Source organism: Bufo gargarizans, chromosome 1 (assembly GCF_014858855.1).
Source record: "Bufo gargarizans isolate SCDJY-AF-19 chromosome 1, ASM1485885v1, whole genome shotgun sequence".
In the NCBI taxonomy this organism is placed as follows: Eukaryota; Metazoa; Chordata; class Amphibia; order Anura; family Bufonidae; genus Bufo; species Bufo gargarizans.
Genome location: NC_058080.1, coordinates 352613424 through 352628957, shown reverse-complemented (window position 1 = coordinate 352628957; position 15534 = coordinate 352613424). Strand labels below are relative to the sequence as shown.

General features: G+C 43.8%; 1 protein-coding gene across 2 annotated transcripts in view; it reads right to left on the bottom strand.

Moving 5' to 3' along the window:
* Positions 1-15534, bottom strand: part of RAB8A (RAB8A, member RAS oncogene family) — a 55438-nt gene that overhangs the window by 9503 nt on the left and 30401 nt on the right. For both annotated transcript variants that reach the window (XR_006386822.1, XM_044268828.1), the window contains exons 6-7: positions 11869-11934; positions 615-665 (exon numbers count right to left, since the gene is read on the bottom strand). Coding sequence is in view for 1 of the 2 variants with exons in the window: in XM_044268828.1 (XP_044124763.1) it covers positions 615-665; positions 11869-11934 (117 nt within the window). In the remaining variant the exon portion in view is untranslated. The remainder of the gene's footprint in view (positions 1-614; positions 666-11868; positions 11935-15534) is intronic.

Genomic DNA, 15534 nt, shown 5'->3' with positions numbered 1-15534 from the left:
CACTGTACCACATAAAAGGTTAGTATATAAAGTGAGAATGCTCGGACTGGGAGAAAACGTCTGTATCTGGGTAAGTAACTGGCTCAGTGTTAGAAAACAGAGGTGGTGGAAACAAAAGAAACAGTTCAGCAAGCCAACTACTATTCACTTGTATGACAGCTATGGAGATAATGTAGCACAGTCCGCATGTTTCTGTAGTCCAGACCAGCTCTAGCTGCTGCTTCCAGATGGGATGAAGTAGTGGGGCCTTGTTCTTAGATGAGAATACCTACCAATTGTCAATAGGCAACAATATAGTATATGTAAACAAGTAAAGCATCAATGTATAGGTATATACTTTCCTGCACATTTATGACTGCTTTCAAATGGCAACACCCATCAAGGTCCAATAAACACTTTGGGGGGAATTTATCATAGACCAGCAAAGACAAATATGCTGGGGCCTCTAGCCCCATCCCCACCACATCCCCTTTTCTGGAAAGTGGCAAGTGCGGTGGAGAAAGGGCACTTATGAAAAACATTTTGCACAAGTGATGTTAAAAAGTCACAGAGTTGAAAACTTGCTGGGGGGGGGGGGGGGGGATGATGACGATAAATCTCCCCCTTTATCTTACCATTTTCTTGTCCATTTTTGCTTTGATATCCCGCGCCAAATTCAAAAATGCCTACAAAAGAAATGACAGTGTGGTAAAATATGCACGACCACTAACTTTTATTACAGAAAGACCCAGAGGCTAACTCAGTAAGTTTTATCACCTTTCTGTATAATTATACAACACCAGCTTATTACTCTGTAGCCAGATTTGCGGCCATTGTCCTAAATGAGATCTCAATTTTATGGAAAACCAATTAATCAGAATATTATTGCCATTCTCAGTGGCCATTGAAGCTCCATCTATATAGTGATGTAGCAGTTTGTACAGCATAATGCATATGGAGGTGTATATTACTTATTCTTATGATTAGGGATCGACCGATTATCGGCCGATATTCAGGATTTTGACCGTTATCGGTATCGGCATGTATTTTGCAGATATTCCGATAACGTATTGGGAACACTCTCTCAGCGCTCTCCGCGTTCCCTCAGCAGCACAGGGGAGAAGGAAGCAGTGTCTCCCTCCCCCCTGTGCTGCTGCTGCCGCCAATGAAAGGAAGGAGGACAAGAGAAGGGGAGGGGCTGTGGCCACTGCGCCACCAATGAAAATAACTAATTCATTCATATACAGGAGGCGGGAGCTGGCTGCAGAATCACATAGCCGGCTCCCGACCTCTATGAGCAATAGCTGTGATCTGCGGTAGTTAACCCCTCAGGTGCCGCGGATCGCAGCTACCGCTCATAGAGGTCGGGAGCCGGCTATGTGATTCTGCAGCCAGCTCCCGCCTTCTGTATATGAATTAATGAGAGATTTCTCTTCGTTGGTGGCGCAGTGCGCCCCCCCCCCCCCAAACCCCCCAGTATTAATCATTAGTGGCGCAGTGCGCCTCCCACCCCCACCCGAGTATTAAAAACATTGGTGGCGTGCGCCCCCCACCCAAGCCCCCCCCCCCCCCCCCCCCCAGTATTAATCATTGGTGGCAGTGGCCACAGGATCCCCTTTCCCCTCCTCCTCCGATCGGAGGCCCAGCAGTGTAATCCTGGGGCTCCGATCGGTTACCATGGCAGCCAGGAGGCTATTGAAGCCCTGGCTGCCATGATAAGCTCCATGCTGCTGTGTGCACAAAGCACAGAGCAGCAGGGACAGTGTGAGCTCCTATTCACCCTGATAGAGATCTATCAGGGCGAATAGGACAAGGGTTCTAGTTCATAAGGGGGCTAAAAGTTAGTAAAAATAAAATAAAAATATTATTAAGTATAAATGAAAAAGAAAGATAAAAAAAAAATACATGTTAACAATAAACATATTAATTTTCAGTAGATTTATGTAGGATTTTTTTTCCAAAAATGAAAATTCCCGGAATATTGGTAAAAATTATTGGCTATCGGCCTGAAAGTTCACAAATTATCGGTATCGGCCCTAAAAAAAATCAATATCGGTCGATCCCTACTGATGATCATGATAAATCAATACATATAGATGTAACAATATGTCCCTTTTTCTTATAATAATGATTACTTTTTTATGGGCTGCTCACACGGCTATATAAAGAGCCCTTATCTCTAAACTCCTGGCTCATAAACATTCAGTTTGATAAGAATTTAGCTATAATGAGTGTTTATGAGATGTCAGAAGTTCAGAGATAAGGGCTATACATCGACCCGTCAGTGCAGCAACTTGACTGTTTCGGTGTGAAACTGAAAGCAAGGTACCCTGTAGACAGACTAAAGCAAAATTTTTATTAAAGGCCAATTGAAAAAAAATATTTTTTAGAACTAAATGAGTAAAAGGCAATCATTAAAATAATTGTCCCACCTAATGTGTTCATAGCCTTTACACATGATTGTTTTTTAACCACTTCAGCCCCCCTAGCTGAAACACCCTTAATGACCAGACCACTTTTTACAATTCTGCACTACACTACTTTCACCGCTTATTGCTCGGTCATGCAACTTACCACCCGAATGAATTTTACCTCCTTTTCTTCTCACTAATAGAGCTTTCATTTGGTGGTATTTCATTGCTGCTGGCATTTTTACTTTTTTTTGTTATTCATCGAAATTTCATGAAATTTTTGCAAAAAAAGGATATTTTTCACTTTCAGTTGTAAAATTTACAACTATATATAAATTTCCCCCTAAATTTATTGTTTTACATGTCTTTGATAAAAAAAAAATGGTTTGGGTAAAAGTTATAGCGTTTACAAACTATGGTACAAAAATTTGAATTTCCGCTTTTTGAAGCAGCTCTCAATTTCTGAGCACCTGTCATGTTTCCTGAGGTTCTACAATGCCCAGACAGTAGAAAAAAACCACAAATAACCTCATTTCGGAAAGAAGACACCCTAAGGTATTCGCTGATGGGCATAGTGAGTTCATAGAAGTTTTTATTTTTTGTCACAAGTTAGCGGAAAATGATGAATTTTTATTTTTTATTTTATTTCCTTACAAAGTCTCATATTCCACCAACTTGTGACAAAAAATAAAAACTTCCATGAACTCACTATGCGCATCATGAAATACCTTGGGGTGTCTTCTTTCCAAAATGGGGTCACTTGTGGGGTAGTTATACTGCCCTGGCATTTTAGGGGCCCAAATGCGTGAGAAGTAGTTTGAAATCAAAATCTGTAAAAAATGGCCGGTGAAAGCCGAAAGGTGCCCTTTGGAATGTGGGCCCCTTTGCCCACCTAGGCTGCAAAAAAAAGTGGCACACATGTGGTATCGCCGTACTCGGGAGAAGTTGGGGAATGTGTTTTGGGGTGTCATTTTACATATACCCATGTTGGGTGAGAGACATATTTCGGCAAAAGACAACTTTTACCATTTTTTTTATACAAAGTTGGCATTTGACCAAGATATTTATCTCACCCAGCATGGGTATATGTAAAATGACACCCCAAAACACATTCCCCAACTTCTCCTGAGTACGGCGATACCACATGTGTGACACTTTTTTGCAGCCTAGATGCGCAAAGGGGCCCAAATTCCTTTTAGGAGGGAATTTTTAGACATTTGGATCCCAGACTTCCTCTCACGCTTTCGGGCCCCTAAAATTCTAGGGCAGTATAAATACCCCACATGTGACCCAATTTTGGAAAGAAGACACCCCAAGGTATTCAATCAGGGGCATGGCGAGTTCATCGAATTTATTTATTTTTGGCACAAGTTAGCGGAAATTGATTTTTTTTGTTTTTTCTCACAAAGTCTCCCTTTCCGCTAACTTGGGACAAAAATTTCTATCTTTCATGGACTCAATATGCCCCTCACGGAATACCTTGGGGCGTCTTCTTTCCGAAATGGGGTCACATGTGGGGTATTTATACTGCCCTGGCATTTTAGGGGCCCTAAATCTTGAGAAGAAGTCGAATATAAATGTCTAAAAATTTTTACGCATTTGGATTCCATGAGGAGTATGGTGAGTTGAGTTCATGTGAGATTTTTTTTTTTTTTGACACAAGTTAGTGGAATATGAGACTTTGTAAGAAAAAAATAAATAAATTATAAATAAAATCAATTTCCGCTAACTTGTGCCAAAAAAAATGTCTGAATGGAGCCTTACAGGGGGGTGATCAATGACAGGGGGGTGATCAGGGAGTCTATATGGGGTGATCACCCCCTTGTCATTGATCACCCCCCTGTAAGGCTCCATTCAGACGTCCGTATGCGTTTTGCGGATCCGATCCATGGATGTGTGGATCCGTAAAACACATACGGACGTCTGAATGGAGCCTGACAGGGGGGTGATCAGGGAGTCTATATGGGGTGATCAGGGGTTCACAAGGGGTTAATAAGTGACAAGGGGGGGGTATAGTGTAGTGGTGTTTGGTGCTACTTTACAGAGCTACCTGTGTCCTCTGGTGGTCGATCCAAGCAAAAGGGACCACCAGAGGACCAGGTAGCAGGTATATGAGGCGCTGTTATCAAAACAGCGTCTAATATACCTGTTAGGGGTTAAAAAAAAAACAAAAAAAAAAACAAAAAAAAAAACAAAAAAAAAAACGCATCTACAGCCTGCCAGCGAACGATCGCCGCTGGCAGGCTGTAGATACACTCTCTTACCTTCCGATGCGCGCGTTCACAGGAAGTCACGCGTCTCGCGAGATGACGCGTAGACGCGTGACTCTGCCTGGGACAGCCACCTCCGGACCGTGATACTGAGTTAGGGGGTCCGGAGACGGTTAAATAGGCCGCTACTAATTTGTAATCATTATAATTACTTTACCATATTTATTGATCAAAAGATTTATATTTTCATAATATTCTTACGTATTGTATAAGGTGCTTATTTTTCTACATTGGGGGATGTCAGTGCATTCTATGGGGCCAATGCGAGTGCTTCCATTATGGAAACGCTCATTAGTACAGGAAGACCAGGGAGCGGTGAATGCAGGGCTCCCTGTACAGGCTCTGTACTCACTGCTTCCTGGTCTTCTCCTGCAGATTCCTCCCACTGTGCTGTGACCTGTGCACAGCGTAAGGACATTGGTGTGCTCTGATCTCGCGCTGTGCGACGTTGGGTCACAGCACATCGCAGAAGGAAGACCAGGAAGAGCATTGGATCTCAGGGCCGACGGTGTTGTACGGAGCAGGAGAGGTAAGTAGATTTTTATTTATTTTTTTGTCTGCTCTGAGCATGGGGATCTAAACTGAGAGTAGTTCACATTGGAGGTCTGATCTAAGGTCTGAATGGGGGTCGTTCAAATTGGTGGTCTAATCTGAGGTCTGAATAGGGTGTCTTATTCACATTGGGGCTTTACTTTACTTAACTTTTTTCACATTTTTAAATTTCTCTTAGGGGACTTGAATATGCAAGAGGTAGTGCCAGCAATTAGTGTCAGATATGGTGCAGGGACCACTGAGGATGCCGAAACATGTCTTGTATACTGGCAGTGTCTGCTATTAGTTTATCCTAAATTTTCATATTGTAATGACTAATTATTACACAAAAAGTACGATTCCAAGCCAAAATGGGAGCGAGAGCCAGTATGTTTGTATTTTATAATAATGGGTTAAATCAATGTGGGCAGCATTTAATTAGGTATATACAAGAGTATAGTCACACCAAGCACTCAGGGGCAGTTCATTTTTCACTGATGGTTGTTAGGAGATGATGACAATTGATGACAAAAACTTAAGCAAAAATGGAGTGAAAAACGGATATTTATGACCAATCCTGAGGATAGGTCATTAGTAGAAAAAAAGCAGACAACCACTAATAGTGCTTGTGTGCAGGAGGCCTAAAAGTAGTATTATGGTACCATCAATTTTTGTTCACTTGTGCCCCCTAGTGGAAGACAATAACGTCCCAGATGAGAAGCAGCGCTCTTGTACAGGCCTCATGCAGTCATTTCTCTTATTTTGTCTGCAAAAAAATAAAAAACATCCTTGAAAAGAGTGAAATTTCCTTGCCCGAAATCTCCTTTTCCTCAAGTCTGAAGCAACACCTAGTTTTTTTTTTCCATCTATTCCTATGGTACGGAACACAGTAAAGCAGCACATAATCAATTGAGCATAAAGGACTGTCTTGACCTTTCCTAGGGCCAAAGTACTGGACAAAGACTCAGATGATCTGAATTTGGAATTCTTTTGAGGTAAACCTCTCTTTTATTATCCTTTGAGGTAAAGCTCTCTCCCCTCTGGGAGCAACCGTGCGCTGCTGGAATTCCATTCAGTCCCATTCACTAAAATGGGGTATGGCAGAGATCCAGTCACAACCTAGCAAATATGCTGAGGAGCGACCGGACAAATACTGCTGTACATATATGAAACAAGCATATGTGAAACAAACCTTGTAAAAAAAGGACTGCCTTGACCTTTCCTAGGGCCAAAGTACTGGACAAAGTCTGTCAGATGATCTGAACTCAGAAGTCCTTTGGGAGTAAACCTCTATTGTTCTCTTATTGAAAAGCGTATAACAGGAAAATGTTTGATTGCTTATAAAATACAATGTACTTATCCCTATAATGCATTGCATTTTAATGTCAGTGCTATTTTGACATTGATCCGCAGGCTGTGCCAGAGAGGTGTAGCATGCTGGGGGACACCCAAGTCAAGTTTGGGGCTTACACCAGGCCATAGCCAGCCTATACACAGATTGGCAACCCACAAATGCATTTGCGGGGTGCTGATGGGAGACAGAGGGAGTCCGCTCCCTCTGTCACTGCTTACATGCGGCGAGCGCCATTCTTGGCAGCATGTAAGGGGTTAAACAGCCTGGATTTGCACTCCTGCGGGTCCGGGCTGTTAAAGAAAGGCATTCAGGGCTTTCAGATGGTCTGTCTTGAACAGTGAGTAAAACTGTGGAAGTTCAGAATTCAGTCTGGTTGCCATTAGATCTATGGGTCCCATCTGCTGACAAGGTTCTGAAATATCTTGGGATTTAGTTCTCATTCTCCTGGTACTCCTCTTATATGAACAGACAATATTCCTGCTACTTTGATATACACACGCTTCATAATCAGGGCACATTCCAGCTGCGACTTCTGGGAACTCTTGGTGCCCCTTTGTTTATGTACAAGACAGGATCACTTTGTCTGATTGACATACATTCCCTTCAATGCATCTTTAAAGTGAAAAATCTTATGGCTGCGAGTTCTCGCATGAGAGACGTTTCTCTTCTCGAGATCAGGATCCCTGAACCCACTGGATCCCTGAACCCACTGGCACTGACAAGGGACTTCCCACCAATAAGCCAAGGTGTCGGTTGTTGTCAGGATGTGTTTGTGGGGAGCAAAGGACTCTCGAGGTCAGACTATATCTAGATAGGGATTTACATAAATCCCTTTGGAGCAAAGAAGAGCCACCAAGACTGCCAAGCTGTCTTTGTAAACACCAAAGGGGTCAAGGTAAGACCAAATAGGTGTAATAGTAAAGATGACTAACATGTCCTCTGTGAAGATGAGCAATTCGGAGGAATTTTCTATTATCTGGATGAACAGGTATAAGAAAAAGAAGCGTCTTTCAAGTTTCATTTTGTCATCATTTTGCCTCTTTGAAAAATAGCTGCAACTGCCCTCAGAGTATCCATTCTGAAGGAGTTTTTCAGCAAGGACTCAGCAGTTTACATCTGGGTTAGGGACTGGAAAGCGGACGGGCATTGGCTCTAGAACTCCTTTGAGAAGAACTTTGTCCAACAGGGAAGCAATCTGCAAACTTTTGTCTGGAGTGACGATATACCTTGACAGAGGAAGGGAGGCGAATTCTAGGATATGATAACCATGCTGAATGAAGCTAAGGACTGAACGATCGGTGATCGAGGTTTACCATATTGTGTAAAAGATTCAATCTGGCACCCACAGCAGTATTTGAACGCATCAGAATTCATTCTTGGTCAAAGATTAAATGGATTTTGTCTGCAACTGGTTGGTGTCATTTAACTTTTTGCACCATTGTTCAACTGAAACCCAGCGCTCATACCAGAAACTGAACAAATCCCTGCCGAATTCCATTACAGTCAATGGGCTCCGGCAGTGTATGGCCCTATCTGTCTAGGCTGCATACAGCGAATTCTGGCAAGCTGCCACTCTGCAAGATCTACTTAAGGCAGAGCACCTCAGGATTCCGATACCTTTTTCTCTAGCCGACAGAATCGAAGCATGTGCGAAGATCAGTTCTTGTTTTGTTCCTTTCTCGAATAATTTTATTAACAGCAGTTTTAAAAATAATTAAATCTTCAGATTTCTCCTCTGAGTTTGAACTTGAACATACAAAAGAAGCTTGTATCTCAGAATCCGAAGTTGAGGAGCTAGGGTGCACGAGATTTAATTTTAATTCTGCAAAGGGTTTCTGTCTGTCACAGACATTCCCGCAACAGGTGGCAGGCGATCGGTGAGACTGGCAACACGTGGCTTGATATGACATGTTTTTTGTTTGGAGGAAATTACATCTGTGTTGTTTCTGGTGCTTGCCACACCTTCTTTCCCCAGGTGTGGCTATTATGGTAATTTAACCTTCTCTATTTATTGTTGTTGTTTCTACCACTATGCTATGCGGTTTATAGCTTCTTTTGGAGTTGTGCATAGCTGGTGTGTGGATCTCGGCTTAGTTCCTGGTGCGGTCATAGCCACTTGAAGTTAAGCGTTTTCTTTCCCTTTTGTAATTTTTTGGGGTTATTTTGTGTTTGCGTTTCCCTGTAATTTGTATTAAGGCCTGAGCGGGTGGAGCAGGCAAGGATCAAGACACTCGAGCACTCGTCGGATCGATATTTGGGATTTTCCTGCTCGAGTGTCTTGATCCTTGCCTGCTCCACCCGCCCAGCTGCCTGTGAAGATTGCACAGATCCCTTCCATGCATCTCATAAGGGACATCCTGTGAGTACAACTTTACAGCAAGCGTTTTAAGTGTAATTACATGCTACACTATAGTCCTCTTTCTTTAACAGAGTTCTACCGAAGATACCATCTATTCCTATACGCATTTACTCGCAAGAAATCCTGTGAGTATAATCTATTCGCAGGTGCGCTAATTTTTTGGAATTTGCTACACCATAGTGCGCTTTTTCATTTCAGAACAGATTTCCATACCAGTGTTATTTTGTGAGGTTGGCTTGTGACCACGTTGATTGAAGATCTACTAAAGGAACTTTTTATTTTATTTTTTATTTTTATTTTCATTTTTATACAAAAGAATTTTCTCCTGCAGCGCAATCCTTCTTCATAACAGTACTTTGATTAGGGTTTTACTAGGAGATGACCATCTCCTTTCCCTAGTTTCCAGGCCTTATTCCCTCACCCTTTCCCTCCTATGTTCGGTATGGTGTTTTGCTCCCACACCCGAATGTGACACTGTCCATGTAGGACAGAATAAAAAATGTCACACCGTTCTGTGGATGGGTGGGGTTTTTACAGAGGTTAACCGTTTGTGTGCTACTTTACTATATCCTGCTCCATAGGCATAGGTGCTGCCGAGGACAATGAGGAAACATCATCCACATGCATTCCATTTTCTTCCTCACTTCCATCAATAGAAAAGGCTACTCTCAAACACAAAAACAGACAGAATAGGATTTGCAGTGAGGTTCTCAGTTTAGGAACACGGATCCATTTAAAAACAGATGTGTGCATGGCCCCATGACATACACATTACATAATACAGCTGAAACCTGGCCACAATGAACAAGATTGAAAATAACTCAGATCCAGGTCATTTAACCCTTTCTCGACTGCCCACTGGCTATATATGTCCTATCTGCACATACCCCATTCAGATAGTACAAATATAAACGGTCAGGCAGCCCTTTAATCCCAGCGCTGTACTCTTTGCAGGAGCAGGTCAGGTCCTGGCTACGAGACACAGCCGGATCCTGAGGAGAAGACAGGAGCGGTTTATTACCGCTCTTGCCTTCTCCAGTGGCGGCAGGAGTGCAGGAGTGCAGGGAGGGAGAGCAGGAAGCAGCCGCTTCTTCCGTCTTAGTCCCGGCAGTTACGTGACTGCCGGGGGTGTCTGGGGCAGGAGCAGAGTTGCAGGAACCACATGAGACCCTGATCAGCCCTGCCTGTGTGTAATGTCCCCATAGGGGGCTGTTTTCCCTTATAACTGGGACTCCTGTGGATGCCCTAGTTACAGTGGAAACAGTGAAAAAAAAGGTCAGTGTACTCAAGGGGTCCTTTATTGACCTCCTGGGGGACATATTATGTTGCAAAAATATAAGCAAAAAATAAATAAATAAAAATATATAAAAAAATGCCATCGCTAACGGAAACCGTAGTTGCCCCTTTCACTCAAGCTTATACATGTCATATATCAAAACGATCGTCACAAAATAGAGAACCCATTGCAATAATTTATTTTTGTGTCCATTAAATAAAAAGCTATACCGTATTTTTCGCCCCGTAAGACGCACCATGGGTTTTAGAGGAGGAAAAAATAATTTTTAATTAGACCTCAGGTCAGACCACCAATCAGACCCCAATGTTAATAAGACCCTCAATCAGGCCTCAGATCAGAGCCCAATATAAAGAAGACTCCCCCCCCATTCAGACTTCAGATGAGACCCCATGCCTCATACCAGCCCCCTGCTATATCTCATAACCCCCAGACACATTTGCCCCTAGCCATGTTTGATCAGCTCACAGCCACGTTTCAACAGGCCCCCCAGCCACGTTTCAACAGCCCCCCAGCCTCAGATCACAAAACAAATATCACTTACCCCAAACAAATAAAAAAGTTAGGGTAACTAAACCACTACGTGCACAAAATCACGAAAAATTGCAAGGATATTCAGGCCTTTTTTTAGGCCCAGACATGAAATGGTTAATGGCTTGCTATTGACTATGGCATATGGGCAGTTAAACAGAGGGAGGGGGTTCCCTCTATCCTCTTATTGAACGCCTGGAGACAAAATTGTGGGGTTCTAATCTGTTCTAATGGCAGCCCTGAGCATTGTGAAGGCTCTCAGTCCTGTCACAGTATATCTGCAGCAGGGCTTAACAGGAACTCAGTAAGAATCTCACAGACTGCAACAGTACGCTACACTAAAATTACAATAAAAAAAATAAAAAATAAATAAAAATAAACTTCAGATCACCCCTTTCCCAGTTTTACATATATAAGAAATATAACTGAATAAAAAAAAGTGTTCAAAAAAGTTGTATGTACTCCAAAATGGTACAAACTACAGCTCGTCTGCAAAAAACAAGCCCTATGGCCCGTCAGTGCTGCTACTCACTATACAGTGAAAATATGCAGAGACACCTTCCCAAATGGCAACACCCAGTTGGCAAAATGTATTAAAAAGCTTCTAGTAATAGAGGAACGTCACAACATAGAGTCATAAGAAAAGATGCTACAGCATTGTGATTTTCTGTGGTATACAATTATTTACTAAAAAGACGTGTCAGGAAAGGTGACAGATCCTCTTTAAAAATGGATAGTCCACTGGGGAGAAATACAGGTGCATAAGGCCATAGAGAAAGACATACCACTCTAAGACCTAATGTGTACCAGCAGCACCATAACCAGGCTTCTAACCTAGTTTTCAAACAATATAACCGCCTTCCAACATTCAATTTACAATACAAAATAAGTCTTTGCTTGCATGTTTGTATGAAGCACTAGCCTAAAAACCATAATAGTAGTGTTGCCATGCACTCAGCACTGGCTGAGCCATTCATTGTAGCATGCTTTTCCTTTATAGGCTTGTGCGTAGGTGATCTACAGTAAATGTAACAAAGGCTGAAGTCATTTACATGCAACTTACTTCCTTCTTCCTTTCTGCAAAATAAGGGAGGGGGGGGGAAATCGCACTACAGGTGAAGGAAAGCATATTTACTTACATTTTCCACATTGATATTTGCCTTTGCACTTGTCTCCATGAATTTGATTCCATACTCAAGGGCCAACTAAAAAAACAAAACAAAAACATATGGTTAACCAGTTAGATAACACTAATGATGCCCCCCAACGGAAACTATATAGATATTAGTTAATAGAATGCTGTGACTGCCATCCAGGTTTATATTAACTATTTAGGATTTCTAGTGTCACTACAATTATGTTTTCTAACCAATATGACATCAAGTGTGAAGAAATGGGCCCTAATCTAATTGACGTTGTGTGTACCACCCAGGTTGCCCTCTAGGTCTCTATTCCCTATGTGAACTGGCAGCTCACTGAAGGATGAGATTACATGCTGCTTGTAGACGTCTATGGAGAGGAAGAATGCTGCTAGAAAGAGGAAATGGCATTTTTATCTGCTCAGATATATTATAAAGTTTCTTATATTCACGTGTACTACTAATTTATGCAAAGTTTGTTGAAAGTACAGAGACCAATAAACGATTCATAACCAACACTGTTCTAATTATTTTGCAAATATATCATTTTTCATCTATAGTATAATGATGTATCTGATTTATTGCACCATCTTTTAAAGAGTAACTGTAATTTCTGATATGTCAGAAGTTTTAATGGGGAGGGGACCAGGTACGGAGATCCCTACCAGAGTCAAGCACCATGGGGGTCATTTATTAAGACCGGCATTTTAGACGACCATCCTAATTAAACCCCTCAGCTAGTTCTAAATGTAAGCCACCTTCCTTCCTGTCTTACATTCAGACCATTTTCTACGCCAAAACCAGGCGTAGAAAATGATGAATGAGTTGGGCCTCCAGGCCCATCCCCTTCCCCGACCACAATTTTAGACCTGGCATGAACGGGGAGAAGTTGCAGATGGTGGCAAAACTAACCGTGCTGCCTTCTGCGCCTGAAATATAGCTATATTTCAGTATAATTAACCACCTCACGACCGCCGTACGCAGGATTGCGTCTTCGCGGCGGTCGTGCTGTTCTGGGTGGACGCGCCGGTGCGTCCTCTCGCGAGACGCGAGATTTCCGGGTATGCCGGCCCGCGCATGCGCATCGCGGGCCGGCAAAATTCAAAGAAGAACTTCGTCATCAACCTGCCGGCCACGATCATTGGCTGGCAGGTTGATGATTTTCAAAAAAACGAATCAGCAGCCAGATAACACATCATATTAGTAAATATGATGGGGTTATATGGCTGCTGTGCTCCTCTGCTCCTTCTTTTGGTCGGTTGGTTCCAGGAGAGGAGCAGAGGAGCACATCATTACTGTGAGTACCCACTACAGTACACTTAGCCCCCAGATCACCTCCCAGCACCCAATTAACCCTTTGATCACCCTGTCAATCACTAGTGAAAAGGAAAAAAAGTGATCAGTGCAAACTGTCACTTTTTTTTTTTTCACTGTTATTGACCGTTAGGTTTTAGGTATAGTTTAGGTCCCTTGGTTAGGTAGTTAGCGATCAGTTAGCGCCCAGCCCACCGCACCGCAGTCCGTTATTCGCTGATTAGCGTATCGCTAATCAGCATTTGTACTTTTATAGTATCTGAAAGTGATCAAAACTGATCACGGTCAGATCTATAATAGTACTAGTGTCACTTTAGTTCGCCCTCCACCCAAAACGCAGTGTTTGCCCGATCAGGCCTGATCGGTCGCCCACACGTGCGTTTGCCCACGCCCGCCCCACCGCAGTGACAAAAAAATTATTATTTTTTGATCACTGCACATTCACTTTACACGCACTGCGGCGATAAAAAAATCAGTTTTGATATTTTTTATCAACCGCAGCGGCCTCCGGTACTTCGCTAGGCTCCCCTTTGTAAGACAGGCTTGCTTTTTTTTTTCTTGGGTAGTCTCAGGGAATACCCCGAAATTTAGTTGCCCACATGTCTAACAGGGGTATTCTTCTGAAGAGGCCTACAGGCTTCTGACCCAGTCGGATGAGGAGTGGGAACCCTCATCTGATGAATCCAGCGGGTCAGAATACGAACCTGTAGAAAGCAGTGGCTCTCTGACCCAAAGTTCGGACGAGGAGGTTGAGGTCCCTGATAGCACCAGGCGTACCCGGCCCCGTGTCGCTAGACCGCAGGTTGCGCAGGATCCGCTTCAAGAGCAGCAGAGTGGGGCTGGTGCTGTCGGATTACGTGGTGAGGCATACACCAGCAGCCCAGCCCTTCCTGGACCTAGTACCAGCACTGCCGTACAACCTGGTGAAGTAGCGAGCACCAGAAGGGCAGTTGAAGCTGGTACGGTGGCACGTGCAGTAGTGACCCCGTCGCAGCCACCGCAAAGACGTGCCCGTAGAGCCCCTAGAATCCCAGAGGTGCTGGCAAACCCTGATTGGCAGTCCCCAACTTCCGCCGCACCCGTAGTTTTCCCTTTCACTGCCCAGTCTGGAGTTCGGGTTGAGACGGCTCAGATCGGTTCGGCCCTGGGATTTTTTGAGCTGTTCTTGACTGCGGAGCTTTTAGACTTAGTTGTGGCCGAAACAAACAGATATGCCACACAATTTATAACCGCTAACCCGGGAAGCTCTTATGCCCAGTCTTTCCGGTGGAAACCAGTCCAAGTTTCCGAAATTAAAACTTTTCTGGGCCTCCTCCTCAACATGGGCCTGACAAAAAAACATGAATTGCGGTCATATTGGTCCACGAACCCGATTCATCACATGCCCATGTTCTCTGCTGCTATGTCCAGGACACGATTTGAGACCATCCTGCGTTTCCTGCACTTTAGTGACAACAGCACCTCTCGTCCCAGAGGCCACCCTGCTTTTGACCGGCTCCACAAAATTCGGCCCCTCATAGACCATTTCAACCAGAAATTTGCAGATATTTATACCCCAGAGCAAAACATCTGCATAGACGAGTCCCTAATACATTTTACCGGGCGCCTTGGCTTCAAACAATACATCCCAAGCAAGCGCGCCCGGTATGGGGTCAAATTGTATAAGCTCTGTGAAAGGGCCACAGGCTATACCCACAAATTTCGGGTCTATGAGGGAAAAGATCAGACCCTGGAGCCGGTCGGTTGCCCTGACTACCTGGGGAGCAGTGGGAAGACAGTTTGGGACTTGGTGTCACCCTTATTCGGCAAGGGGTACCATCTTTATGTGGACAATTTTTACACAAGTGTGGCCCTCTTTAGGCATTTGTTTCTAGAACGGATTGGCGCCTGTGGTACCGCGCGAACTAGTCGCGCGGGCTTCCCCCAACGGCTCGTTACCACCCGTCTTGCAAGGGGGCAGAGGGCCGCACTGTGTAACGAAGAACTGCTCGCGGTGAAATGGAGAGACAAGCGTGACGTTTACATGCTCTCCTCCATTCACGCAGACACGACAATCCAAATTGAGCGAGCAACCCGTGTCATTGAAAAGCCCCTCTCAGTCCACGACTATAACCTCCACATGGGAGGGGTCGACTTCAATGACCAGATGTTGGCTCCGTATTTAGTTTCCCGACGCACCAGACGCTGGTATAAGAAGGTGTCTGTATATTTAATTCAATTGGCTCTGTACAATAGTTTTGTTCTCTACAGTAAGGCTGGGAGAACTGGATCCTTCCTCAAATTTCAGGAAGAGATCATCGCGAACCTCCTGTATCCAGGAGGTTCCGTGGCCCCATCCACCAGTGTAGTTAG